Below are 14049 nucleotides of genomic sequence, written 5' to 3'. Positions count from 1 at the left end.
GTCAGGGGACAGGTGGCAGCTGGCTCTCCAGTTCACAGGAAGCAGAGGCTGCAGTGCGACCTGAGTTTGGAGTCCAAGTTCAACCCTGTTTTTACCCCACGAGCAATCCTAATTGTATCGATCCAGCAATAACCACATGAGCGTAGATAACTTTGCAAAATGTTTTCACACAATCTTAATAAACTCTTGCAATATACTCTGTGAAGTTCATTTGATGATAGACCCTGTTTTACAAATGAGGAACCTGGCTTCATGTCCTGGGGTTAGTTAGAGACCCACCCCCCGGGTGTCCCTCACCAAAATCCAAGCCTTGCCTCCGTAGTCTGATGCTCGAGTACCACTCAGCTCTCCTTTACCGTGTCATCTGCTTCTGAAGTTTCTAGAAAGACTGAGAAGACATCTCTTGGCCTGCTGGGTTCCAGGTCTATTCCAGGCGCAGTAACTGTTCCCTCTCTCACGTCATTTGCAGCCTCCTCGGCCAGCGCGCCCGGCTCCCAGTGCTTTGTGCTGGCCGTCCAGAGCTGCCCTGTGGTGGACACCACATACACTTGTGAGCTGCAGAGCCCAGGGATGGCCCCTCTCAGGGTCCCCATCTCTGTCACTGTCATCCAGGGTATGTGGGGCTTGGGATCCAGCCGGCTGACCTCTCACCTACTTGTCCTGGGTGCTCCTCGACCCTGCCCCGGGCCCCACGGCCGGTCTCCAGAGCCTGGTCAGTCTTCTGCCCCAGAAAGGCTGGGGCTGGACTGTGGTTGCCGATCCTCCCCGATATCATTGTGCAGATGGAGACACCACCTGCCCAGGGGACTCCTCAGCTATTGCCTGGAATGTCACCAAGGCTGGCCACGTGGCACAGGCCCCGTGCCCAGCGAACAGGACGGGTGTGGTGAAGCGGACCTGTGGGCCGGATGGCATTTGGGAGCCCGTTTATAGCAGCTGCACAGACGCAGAGCTCCTGGCCTTGCATCGCAGAGCCCGGGTAACGCTTTGGGCCCCGCTGCCCACGCGCCTCAACCTCCAGGCCCTAACCCCTTTCTCACTCAGGACCTCACTTCAGAAGCCTTTCCCCCTGAGGCCAGCCTAAAGGTCCTTCACCTTCTCTGAACTGGAGCCTAGCAGAGCCAGGGAGTGAGGCAGGGGCCGGCGAGGGCCCAGCGCTCTCGTTGTGGAGCATATGCTGTTCTCCAATCTTAATCTCACCAAGTGTCTGTCCCATGAAAGTGTCATTTCCTTCCATGTGGCTCACGAAATCTTGGTTTCCTATTCCCTTGGGACTGGTGCGGGGATGGGGAGGAACGGCCCCTCCCTAATGAGGACTTGCCCAGCCCCTCCCTAATTCCTGCTCTTTTGTCTGTCTCAGCTGCTATGGGCAGGCCAGGGTGAGCCTACTGTGGAGGTGCCCCAGATCCTGGCACGGCTGTCAGAGCAGGTGACAGCAGTGAGCTCTCCCTCTGACTTGTTGGCATTGCTGGGCACCATATCATTCCTGGCTCGGGTGGTGGTGGATGCTAGAATACAGCTTACCCGCAGGGCCCTGAAGGTAAGCTCTCTGAGCCATGGTGGGGGCCAGCTGGGTGGTGGGGGCCTGAAGCGTTTTACCTCTGGGCACTTCTTTTTTTTTTAAGATTTTATTTATTTATCTATCTATCTATCTATCTATCTATTTATTTATTTGACAGAGAGAGAGAACAAGTAGGTAGAGAGGCAGGCAGAGAGAGAGGGAAGCAGACTCCCTGCTGAGCAGAGAGCCCGATGTGGGACTCGATCCCAGGACCCTGAGATCAGGACCTGAGCCCAAGGCAGCGGCTTAACCCACTGAGCCACCCAGTCGCCCCGCTCTGGGCACTTCTGTCCCCCTGATATCACCATGGGCTGTCAGACAGCAGACCTTTCTAGAGTCTGAGTATCTGCTCCCCTGGTCCATCTCTCCTCTTGGACACAGTCTTTAAGGCCATGGAATGTGGAGAAGGTCTGATGCTAGGAACACACGGGAGGTCGGGGAAGGCAGGAATGGGTGTGAAGAAGTGAGTTCAGAGGCTTTCATGCAGAGGCAGATGGGTGCATATGATGGGAATCCCCCCACCCCACCCCTGAAACACACATACACACAATACCTACATGGAGATACTAGAACACTCTTGGCTTGGCTAGACTCACCTAACCGAGCTCTCACTATGGGCAATAGTTGGTGACCAATAAGAGGCATCCTAAAGAATAACCAGGGACAATGACACAACACACTCTTCCTATCTGGGAATGTGAATCCCATGTGTGTGGATGGACATGCATGTGGCCTTCTACTTCAGAACACCATCCCCTCTATCACTGGGGACCATTCTTAGCTTTATAGACCTGTAGAGGTCAAGGAATTGGAAAGGGGCCCCTTAGGGTCTAGGTGACCCAAGGGATGGAGAGGAGAGAAAGACTGTCAAGTGGAGAGGTTGGATTACATCAGGAGACCACATACTTGAAGCCACCCCAGTAGTGAGCTAAACAGCTCCCCATCCTTCCCCAACAGAAACTCTTTCTTCATGGGTGTCTCTTCCTATGCCCCTTGCTCTCCACCTTTGGGTCTCCTGCTGGACTAGGAAACGTGGGTTTGGGGCCTAGAGTTCCCTGTGCCCCTCGCCCAGTGCTGTGGGCTCTAGCGGCCAGGGCTCCGCTCTTTATTGGGATCTCTCTGTTGGGTGTCACAGGGTCTCCTGAAAACCACAGACAAGGTCCTCGACATGGACACTGACTCTCTGTGGGCCCCAGCCCAGACCCAGAAGCCCTCGGTGGGCTCAGCTCTCCTGCTGGCTGTGGAGACCCTGGCGTGCCACCTGTGCCCACAGGGTCAGCCCTTCTCCTTCAGCTCGCGGAACGTGCAGCTGCAGACCCAGTTCCTTGGACCTGCGTTTCCTGCTGACTACAGAGCCTCCTTCTCCACTCAGCCCCCCTTGCAGGCACGCATTCCCAGGCGCTCACTGGCCCCGCTGCGCCATCATGGAACTAACGTCAGTGTTACTAGCCTGCTGCTGCGGAAACTGGACCGTCTTCTGCCCCCAAACTATGGCCAAGGCCTGGGGGACTCTCTCTATGCCACTCCTGGGCTGGTCCTCTCCATTTCTGTCATGGCAGGTGGCCAGGCCTTCAACCAGGGAGAAGTCATCATGGACTTCGGGAACACAGCTAGCACTCCCCACTGTGTCTTCTGGGACCACAGTCTCTTCCAGGGCAAGGGGGGCTGGTCAGATGAAGGGTGCCAGGTGCAGACAGCCCACGCCAGCCCCACCACTCAGTGCATCTGCCGGCACCTCACTGCCTTCTCCATCCTCATGTCCCCAAATACTGTTCCAGAAAACCCCACCCTGGAGCTGTTGAGTCAGGTGGGCTTGGGGGCCTCCATCCTGGCACTGCTCGTGTGCCTGGGCGTGTACAGGCTGGTGTGGAGAGTCGTGGTACAGAACAAAGTTGCCTACTTACGCCATATGGCCCTGCTCAACATGGTGCTCTGCCTTTTGGCTGCAGACACCTGCTTCCTGGGAGCCCCACTGCTTCCTCCCGGGCCCCAAAGCCCACTCTGCCTGGCTGCTGCCTTCCTCTGTCACTTCCTCTACCTGGCTACCTTCTTCTGGATGCTGGCTCAGGCCCTGATGCTGGCCCACCAGCTGCTCTTCGTCTTCCGTCAGCTGTCCAAGTGCCGAGTACTCTCCCTGATGGTGGTCCTCGGCTATATGTGCCCAATAGGGTTTGCAGGGGCTGCCCTGGGCCTCTACCTACCCCGAGGGCAATACCTGGGGGAGGGGGCATGCTGGCTGAATGGGAAAGGAGGGGCGCTCTACACCTTCGTGGGGCCAGTGCTGGCCATTGTGGGTGTGAATGGGCTGGTACTAACCATGGCCGTGCTGAAGCTCCTGAGACCTTCGCTGTCAGAGGGGCCCCCAGTGGAGCAGCGACATGCCCTTCTGGGGGTGACCAAAGCCCTGCTCATTCTCACCCCCGTCTTCGGCCTCACCTGGGGGCTAGGCCTAGCCACTCTTCTGGAGAAAGTCTCCATAGTTCCTCACTACATCTTCACGATTCTCAACACCACCCAGGTGGGTGACTATGGGGTGGATTTGCTTGTTGCCCTTTGAGATGGTCTAAGTCATTGCCAGTCCCTTCTCAAGGAGGTGTCATGGCAGAGCAGAAGAAATGGTGTTAGGAATTTTAGAAGACTTGGGTGTGGACCCCAGTTCCTCCCCTGAATAGCTGGAGAACTTTGGACAAACCTCTGTGAGCTTTGGTTTTCTTATCTGTAAAACAGTGTCTGGTTTTGCCAGAGAAGTCAGGGAATTGTCAGCACGCAAAACTTTAATATCTCCTTTGTCACCAAAGCAGTAAGAGAAGCACCTGAAACAGATTCTATGCACCACATGATGTGAATGTGAAGAAAATTCTAGATGGGAAGCCTCGGGACATCAATTAGGGAGACAGAGGCTGAAGGAAGAGGAGAGGGAAAGAGCTGGTCTTGGTTGATTCCTTCCTCCTTGGCTAACTTATCCACGTATCTCTCTTCTTAGGGTGTCTTCATCTTGCTGTTTGGCTGCCTCATGGACAAGAAGGTGAGTCTGCCCACCCAGCCCCCGTCTGACTTACAGTGCCCAGGCGAGGACTTGGGCTGGCATAACCGGGGCATTATCTTACCTGCAGATTCGAGAGGCCTTACTCCAACGCTTCGGCCGCACCCCACCTCCCAAGTCCACCATCTCCCTGGTGAGTTGCTGCCTTCCAACCCTCAGTTCTCCCACTGACAGCAAGTTACAAGCAGCTGTTCCACAGCCTTCCTAAGAGGCACAGCTCGAAGCTGAGAGGAGGCTGGGGCTCTCTTTTAGAATAAGGATGTACCGGGTTCAAACTCCCCAGCAATGGAGAAAGGAGCCGCATCAGACCAGTCAGAGTCAGGTTCCCGGGCTCCTGATTCCAACCTGGGCTCCTGGGGATTCTCTTTGTCCCTGGTTTCTCCATCTGAAAGTCTGCCTCCCGTTACTATATGAAGGGAATAGGTGGGATCGGTAAGTCCCACCTACACTGGATCGGTGTAGCCAAGAGCAAAGTTCTTAGGATTACTATGGGCCTGGCAGGAGGGCAGGTGAGAGCCTGAAGATGGGTACAACCTCATCAAAGGAGAGTTGATGATGATTATAATAATAATAATCACCCTGCAATTGGGCCTTTCTGCCCCTTCCTAGGCTACATATGAAACCTACATCCCAGAACACAGCAAAGGAAGAAGTGAAGATGCCAGGTGAGAAGCAAGCCCTCCTGAGCAGCACGGAGCCAGCAAGCAGCGTTCTGGCTCAGAAGGCTCCTCTTCATGTCATCGTCCCGGCCCAAGGATTGGAAAACAGACTTTCCCAGCATAGACATTTCTAGATGGCCTAGCATCTTCTACTGCTTTCTCAGAAAGCTGGAGGCACTTTTACCATCACCAACCTTTGATTCAGTTCACTCTGAACATTCCTTTTCACACTGTCAAATATTGAATTATCCTGAAAAACCTTTGCTTCGAAGGACTTGCCGTCGGTGGGTTTGGTATCCAGAGGGCAGGGCAGCCTTGCAAGGTCTCCTTCACCAGCGCAGAGCTTCAAGGCGAGGCCTTTCATGGGGGAAGGCAGAAGCTGTGCATGAACCACACACGGGGCCCATGTGGCCCCTCTTCCACGGGAGCTGAGAATGTGCCTGAATCCACCAGGATGGACACCGCCCAGAGCTCTGAGCCCTTCTGCCCTCCCAGAGCTCAGCTGTTGGCAAAGAGAAGCTGGTGTTTCCACTAGTCACGTTCCTTTCTCTTGCAGGTCACTTATCCCCATCCCTAAACTATGCAAGCAAAAGTAGCATGAAAAACTAGCCAAAGCTACCTAATAAAAAGCCTTCCTCTGCTGTAAACACAGTCGACAGATAGTAAAGTTCAAAATGATGGCAAGTAATGATTTTGCAGGTCTCAACCAGTTGACTAATCAACAGTTCATGTTACAGATATATTTGATAAAAATTGTTTTCTTTTTAACTATTCAGTGACTGCCTTTCTGATTATTTCTTCCCTACAGCTAGGAAGAAAAAGGATGGCTTAATGACAGGAACTCCGATTTTCCAAACATTAAAGGTGAAGGACAGATTTGGGTTCTTTTCAAAGTTTAGGAAAAGGTGAAGCTAATAGGCCCCTCTTTCTTTAACTTTCACAACAATATCAATATAATGTAAGTTTCGTAGATGTATGCATGTAACACCAAGTCACTGATCTGAACACCTTCTTAAGAACATAATAACAACTTTAAAGTACAGTGGAAATTACCACAGACCGCCAAGGATTAAAGCGACAAGTTGACAAACACTGACATTTAAAAGTGACAGGCTTTGGGGCATCTGGGTGGCTCAGAGGGCTGGGCCTCTGCCTTCAGCTCAGGTCATGGTCTCAGGGTCCTGGGATAGAGTCCCATATAGGGCTCTCTCTTCAGCAGGAATCCTGCCTCTCTGCCTACTTGTGATCTCTGTCTGTCAAATAAATAAATAAAATCTTAAAAAAAAAAAAAAAAGTGACAGGCTCAGGGTGCCTGGGTGGTTCAGTGGGTTGATTCTTGGTTTTCTGCTCAGGTCATGGCCTTGGTGTCGTGGGATCCCCGGCACTCTTGCTCTCTAAAATAATAAATAAAATCTTTAAAAAAATTATATTGAAAAAAGTGATGGGCTCAAGATAAAACCAGATATGGAAGAGAAATATTTAAGGGAAGTCTTGAGAGGACACAAGGACATCTAGCTGAATTAACTCATGGAATCCACAAGACGGTGACAGGGTTCTGAAAATGTTTTCAACAGGAGAAATGAAAAAAAATTCTCATGAATGAGTCTTTGTTCATTAAAAAATTCATGGCTGTTTTTATAAAATGCAATGGGAACATTTTCTGTTGAAATGCAAATGGATATGCAGTTGAAAACAGTTTTCTTACAAACATGGATCTGTGTGAATATTTTCAATGTATATAAACCAGCGCAAATATTTTTCTAAATGAATTCATTTTTTTTTTGTTTTTTTGTTTTGTTTTGTTTTTTGTTTTTCAAAGAGAAGATACCAACTCAGCAGGACGATTGCAACATTTCTAAGCCTCAGACCTACCCCAGCCCCCAAGGGAGGTGGGAGGCAGGCAGCCCCTGGAACAGCTAGAGCTCTGCCTGCTGGTTTCCCTGGCAACAAAGTCCTGTCTCAATCGCCCTTGTACTTCATTAATATTTACAGTCTTAATTTTTTAAATTATAAGATTATTTTTGAATATTTCAACTAATACACATTCATTTTAAAAGCAGCAGAGACTCTGAATGTGCTTCTGTAGAAATCAATGTCTTATTCTCTTTCTCAAATGATAGCACGTAGTTCACGCTCTGCTGCTGAAAACACACTTTAGAACTGATCAATGAAATGACAGGAAACCTTTGTTCCCTTGACTCTCACATAAAAAGGGACTGAAAAGAAGGTTCTTCAGGTAAATATAAGAAAGTGAGGCTTAACAGGAATTCCATTTCTAAAAAGATGACTTAAAGGAGTAAGTAGAGGATTCCCTGGCTGGCTCAATCTGTTGAGTGTCCAACTCTTGGTTTCGGCTCAGGTCATGATCGCAGGGGCATGAGATGGAACCCTGCACTGGGGTCTGCACTCAGTGTGGACTCTGCTGGAGATTCTCTCCCTCTCCCTCTGCCACCGCTCCCCCCCCAACCCGTGTGAGCTCTTTCTCTCCCAAATAAAATAAAATCAAAGAAAAAAAAAAGAAAGAAGTAGACATGTGAGCCGACGAATGTATAAAAGATGTGCATTCTAGGTGTTTATAGCCTCAAAAAAGAGGCACTTGGTAAAACAACTTAGGACATATCTACCAAAGGAATGCTATAGGGTCATCAAAAATGATGATGTATAGGGGCGCCTGGGTGGCTCGGTCGGTTAAGCGGCTGCCTTTGGCTCAGGTCATGGTCCCGGGGTCCTGGGATTGAGCCCCATGTTGCTCTCCCTGCTCAGCAGGGAATCTGCTTCTCCCTCCCTCCTCCCCCCACCCCGCTTGTGCTCTCGCACACTTGCTCTCTCAAGTAAATAAATAAAATCTAAAAAGATGATGTATAGCTATACCTACTGATACAGAAAAAATGTTTAGGCTATATAGCCAAGTAAGACAGAAGGGTTCCCAAAGAACAGCATTATACTAGCCAATTCTGGTCCATACCAAAATTGGGTCCATTAGTTTCCATACGAATATGTGTGCATTGAGGAGGAAACATACCAAAATATTAACAGTGGGGATCTCTACTGCATTTTTCATTTTACCTTACTCTCTAAATATTTGAATTACTTCTTTACAATGAGCATGTATTTTTATGTTAGAAGAAAGTGATTTTTTAAAAATTTTTTTAAAAGATTTTATTTATTTATTTGACACAGAGAGATCACAAGTAGGCAGAGAGGCAGGCAGAGAAAGAGGAGGAAAGAGGCTCCCCGCTGAGCAGAGAGCTCGACATGGGACTCGATCCCAGGACCCTGAGATCATGACCCGAGCCAAAGGCAGCGGCTTAACCCACTGAGCCACCCAGGCACCCAGAAGAAAGTGATCTTGAAAAAGTTCTTCTGAACATTTTGCATATTTAAAAATAGAAACTCGACAAGCAAAGTAACACAAAGCATGCCCTGGAATTTAGATTGTATGGAAGGGTGGGCAACATTAGGGGTTCTTGAGAAAGTTTTGCCTCACCTTTTTGGAGTTCTGTTTTGGGAATCAGTTCTGTCTGATCACTGACAGTCCCTTAAGTGTGGAGGGGGAAAGGGGCTCCCAGTTGAGTTGAGGGCAGCCAGAAACATTGCCAACATGTCTAAACGCTTTGTCTCTTTCACAGTAATGCATTCCTTTTCAGAATAGTATTTTTACTCAGTATGTTTGTTCTTCCATCCCCCACATTCTCCTATTTCCTCTCAATCACTGATCCCTCTTCACTGAAAAAGATTAGAGTCCCAGAAAAACTGCAGAGGACCTCCAAGTCACCCATTAAATCCCAGAGGAAGACTGGAGACCGGCTGCTGTTTTTCAGTCCTCAAAAGATACCGGAATTGAAGAGACCTAGAGAAAATAAACATGAACGAGAAGGGATGGGGAAGAAGACAGGCTGAGAATTAGGATTCTTCTCTCCAGAAAGATGGCTATAAAGAGGGTAAAAATTTTTGTTTTGCTGGTTGCTGTAGTTTCAGTATCTAAAATATGCCCGACACATAACAGGTGCTCAGTAAGTATTTGCTGAGCCAATGAACTCTGCAGAGCACAGGAAGAGTGTGGACTTAGAGTCAGAGCCCCCCGAGAAGCAAACAGCTGGGGCGGCGGGGAGGCGTGGAGTGCGGAGCGCACTTCTCAAGTCTGAATGGAAGATGAAGGCGAATAAAGGCTCCACCCCAAAATAGTTATTTGGTGGAACAGAGGGTCTAATTAAGGTTTTCTATGAAAAGAGAGATACTTAAGCTGGGATCTTTAAGAATAGCATAACCAGTTTGAGAGACCTGAGGACAAAGGGCAGCATCTGCTTTAGATGGAGGCACCTAAACCCAGGACAGCCAAGGGGGGGTCTTCTGCAACAGCCGCGCTCTGAAAACAGCTCAGCTTTCTCTGACAGACAGAGAATGTTTAGAAATAGCATACAACTTACATAAAACTGGGTGAACCCATGACTCAACTGCAGAACTAGAACTTTAGCAACACAAACCGAGTCCCACTGCCTCCTGTCCTGCTCTGAATGTTTTTGAGATAGCATTTAAAAATTTTTTTGTGTGGTGAAATGCATGAAATTTATCATTTTTTAAGCTTTTTAAAAAAGATTTTATTTATTCATTTTTTTGACAGAGAGAGAGAGAGAGCACAAGCAGGGGGAGCAGCAGGCAGAGGGAGAGGGAAAAACAGACTCCCACTGAGCAAGGAGCCTGACATGGGGCTCCATCCCAGGACCCTGGGATCATGACCTGAGTTGAAGGCAGACGCTTAACCAACTGAGCCACTCAGGTGCCCCGGTTTTAAGCTTTTTTTTTTTTTTTTTTAAGATTTTATTTATTCATTTATTCGACAGAGAGAGAGCGAGCACAAGCAGGGGGAGCAACAGGCAGAGGGAGAGGGGAAATTTATGATTTTAACTATTTTCAGTGTACAGTTCAGTAGTGAGAAGTACATACACATTGTTGGGCAACCAATCTCCAGAGCTCATCTTTCAGCTGAAACTCTGTACCCGTTAACTCTCCACTCCTCTTACTCCAGCCCCTGGTAACCATCATTCTACTTTCTGTCACTATGAACGTGATGATTTTGTACACGTTATACAATTCGAACCATACAGCATTTGTCCTTTTGTGACTGGTTTCTTTCACACAGCACAATGTCCTCAAGGTTCATCCATGCTGTAGGGCGTGACAGGATTTTTGAGGCTGCATGGTATCCTACCATGTGTGTACACACATTCAGTGGCCAGTGGACATTTTGGTTGCTTTCCCCTATTGGCTATTGGGAATAATGAGAATAATTGGCTACTGCGAATGCATGCAAATTCCTCTGAGACCCTGCTTCCAATTCTATTGGGTATATACCTAGACATAGAGTTGCTAGATCATGTAGTAATTCTATTTTTAATTTTTTGAGGAACGGTCATACCATTTTCCACAGAGGCTGCACCATTTTATATTCCTACCAGCCGTGTACAGGGGCCCCAGTGTCTCCACATTCTCCCCACCACATGTTATTTTCTGTTTTTTTGATAGTAGATATCATAATGGATGTAGGTGATATCGCAATGTAGTTTTGGTTTGCATTTTCCTAATGATAAGTGACGTTGAACAACTTTTCACATGCTTATTGGTCATCTGTATAACTTTTTTAGAAAAATGTCTATTTAAATTCTTTGCCCATTTTTTTAAAAGATTTTTATTTATTTATTTGACAGAGAGAAATCACAAGTAGATGGAGAGGCAGGCAGAGAGAGAGAGAGAGGGAAGCAGGCTCCCCGCTGAGCAGAGAGCCCGATGCGGGACTCGATCCCAGGACCCTGAGATCATGACCTGAGCCGAAGGCAGAGGCTTTAACCCACTGAGCCACCCACGTGCCCCTTTTTGCCCATTTTAAACTGGGCTATTTCTTGGTTGTTGAGTTGTAAGAGTTCATTCTATGTTCTGGATATTATCAGATACATGACTTGCAAATATGTTCTCCCCTTGGTTGCCCTTTCACTGTGTCCTCTGATGCACAGAAATCTTTTATTTTGATGAAGTCCAACCTGTTTTGTTGTTGTTGCCAGTGCTTTTGGTATCATAGCCAAGAAAACATTGCCAAATCCAATGTCATATATCTTTTCCCATTTTCTTCTAAGAGGTTCACCATTTTAGCTCTTGTGTTCAGGTCTTTGATCCACAGTAAGTTAATCTTTATATATGGTATAAGATATAAATACATGTGGACATCTCATTTTCCCAACACCATTTGCTGACAAGACTGTCCTTTCCCCATTAAATAGTCTTAGCACTCCTGCCAAAAATCACTGGACCACATAGAGAAGATTTATTTCTGGGCTTTAAAAGAAACTGTTATCTCCAAGAGGTTTCCTGTGGGCCAATGATGGGGCTGAGCTCCGCTGACCCCTCCAGCGCCTCTCCACTGACTGCCTCTGCTGGGTTCTGAGTCTGTTCCCTGAAGAAGCTCAATGGACAAGAGGAATCTCTTTTCTTAGGTGCGTAGGTCCCTGTGAGCAGAGGCTTTGAGCCCTAACGCCACAGCTGACAGCTGACAGGGATCGAGACCAGAGTATTCCTTCAGAAATGAGTTGCACAACTGAGAAGTCACCTTGCTCATGCTAATGATCTTGTTGAAAGATGGAGAGATCACGGCGATGCAGCAAAATCTCTGATCTACCACACTGCAGTTCTCAATGAGTAGAAGCAACCAAGCAGTATCAGGAAGAAATTCAAGAGTTTAATGAAGTGGCAGGACATTGGCCACAGTCCACATTAGTTATGGGAATCCAGCAAGAGAACAGACAAACCAGAGAAGAGCAACAAGAGAACAAAGAATCATATACATCAGTCTGCCTTGGAGCTTGGAATGAGCAAGTATCAAGAGCAAATGTTCAGACAGTTAATGGATAGCTAAGAAGATCTCGTATGCTAATGAAGATAAAAGAGGAGCACTCCAAGACGGACATGGTACATTAAAACAGCTCCGAAGAATCCGTCTCTAATGCATCTCAACAGGGACTGGAGAGGAGGCACTTGGAAACAAATCAGAATTAATTACAAGCACATGTTGGACAGACCTGAAATGGCAGCAGTAATGAGGAAAGTCATTAAAATTGATGGGTGACAGCGTTGCAACGAACAGAAACGAATATTTCAACTTGAACAAGAAAACAAAGGCTCGAGAGAAATCCTTTAAATAGCTTGAAAACCACTGTTGAACCTTAGGAAAGGGGAGGTTCTGAAAAGGTTATCTTTGTCAGCCTTAGTGACCAGTTGTAACCTGAATCTGAAGAGGAGCTGAAGAGTCTGTAAGCCTACGAGCTTCTTACAAGGCTCTGTCCACTGGGACTGGCCTCCTAAAGTGAATGAGTTAACAGAAAAATCAATCTCAAGCTACTCTTTGCTTCTATCTCTTCTTTCTATTATATGAACAGTGTGCTGTCAATGACATTCCTGAGATAGCAACAAAAAATTGCAATTAATGGTCATAGACTTTATTCCAAAATGTAATTAAAAAACAGAGGGGCGCCTGGGTGGTTTGGTGGGTAAAGCCTCTACCTTCAGCTCAGGTCATGATCTCGGGGTCCTGGGATCGAGCCCCACATCAGGCTCTTTGCTCATCAGGGAGCCTGCTTCCCCCTCTCTGCCTTCTTGTGATCTCTCTCTCTCTCTCTCTCTCTCCCTCTCTCTCGCTTTCTGAAAATAAATAAATAAAATCTTAAAAAAAAAAAAAAGACTGCCCATCTACCTTCCCATTCATGTAAAATTTTGTCAAAGAAAATTTCATTTGCAAGGCTATAGGAATGTTTCAGAGGCACCATAAATAAGATGTAATTTATTTTTTGCTGGTATATCATAATTAAAATACTCCACTAATAATTCTAAGTTGCTAGAGAAATGAAGTATCCTTTCAGGAATGAAAAAGAACACCTTTCTAGGAAAGACTTTTTTTTAAAGACTTTATTTGACAGACAGAGATCACAAGTAGGCAGAGAGGCAGGCAGAAAGAGAGAAGGAAGCAGGCTGCCCGCTGAGCAGAGAGACCGATGTGGGGCTCGATCCTAGGAGCCTGAGATCATGACCTGAGCCGAAGACAGAGGCTTTAACCCACTGAGCTCCCCAGGTGCCCTCTATGAAAGAATTTTAAGAGATATTAGGATGTTAAAATACTCCTTTGAAAGATTCAGTTTTGACTCTACAACAATAACAAAGATGAGATCTTTCTTTTCTCTTGTTGACCTTTAAGGATATTATGTAACTCATTTAGCTAAGAGTTGAAACGTTTGATATGGCAAGCTAGGTATGGTAATTTGAAATTAAATTGGAAATTCCTCTCCCTCACAACCCTCCTCCCCTTTTTTTGAGAAGTATTCTTGGGGGCAGGGGTGTGTCTGGGTGGCTCAGCCGGTGGAGCATGTGACTCTTGATTTTAGGGTTGTGAGTTTGAGCCCCACATTAGGTGTGGAAATTACTTAAAAATCTTTTAAAATAGGGGCACCTGGGTGGCTCAATCATTAGGCATCTGCCTTAGGCTCAGGTCATGATCCCAGGGTCCTGGAATTGAGGCCTGCCTCCGGAGCAGAGAGACTGCTTCTCCCTCTCCCACTCCCCCTGCTTGTGCTCCCTCTCTCTCTGTGTCACTGTCAAATAAATACATAAAATCTCTAAAAAAAAAATAAATAAATTTTTCTTTATTCTTAAGCTCTTATCTGGTCCTCATAACCTATAGAATTTTTTTTCTTTTTAAAATTTTGTTTATTTAACATAATATATTGTTTCAGGGGTACACATCTTTG

General features: G+C 47.1%; 1 protein-coding gene and 1 pseudogene across 3 annotated transcripts in view; both read left to right on the top strand.

Annotated features, from left to right (window-relative positions):
- ADGRF3 (adhesion G protein-coupled receptor F3) overlaps window positions 1-6034 on the top strand; it is a 36868-nt gene extending 30834 nt beyond the window's left edge. For both annotated transcript variants that reach the window (XM_082745050.1, XM_082745049.1), the window contains 7 exons: window positions 470-613; window positions 783-979; window positions 1361-1540; window positions 2697-4079; window positions 4545-4586; window positions 4675-4737; window positions 5214-6034. In XM_082745050.1, coding sequence (XP_082601176.1) covers window positions 571-613; window positions 783-979; window positions 1361-1540; window positions 2697-4079; window positions 4545-4586; window positions 4675-4737; window positions 5214-5273 — 1968 coding nt within the window. In that variant the 5' untranslated portion in view covers window positions 470-570 and the 3' untranslated portion in view covers window positions 5274-6034. The remainder of the gene's footprint in view (window positions 1-469; window positions 614-782; window positions 980-1360; window positions 1541-2696; window positions 4080-4544; window positions 4587-4674; window positions 4738-5213) is intronic.
- Window positions 6035-11762: 5728 nt separating this feature from the next.
- Window positions 11763-12848, top strand: LOC309871786 (FGFR1 oncogene partner 2 homolog; annotated as a pseudogene). Its single transcript has 2 exons — window positions 11763-12220; window positions 12315-12848. The product of its transcript is annotated as an FGFR1 oncogene partner 2 homolog (transcript).
- Window positions 12849-14049: the final 1201 nt, after the last annotated feature.

The sequence above is a fragment of the Mustela nivalis genome (assembly GCF_964662115.1).
Source record: "Mustela nivalis genome assembly, chromosome: 8".
Classification (NCBI taxonomy): Eukaryota; Metazoa; Chordata; class Mammalia; order Carnivora; family Mustelidae; genus Mustela; species Mustela nivalis.
The sequence above is the reverse complement of the archived record's forward strand: the minus strand, read 5'-3'. Positions and strand labels throughout refer to the sequence as shown.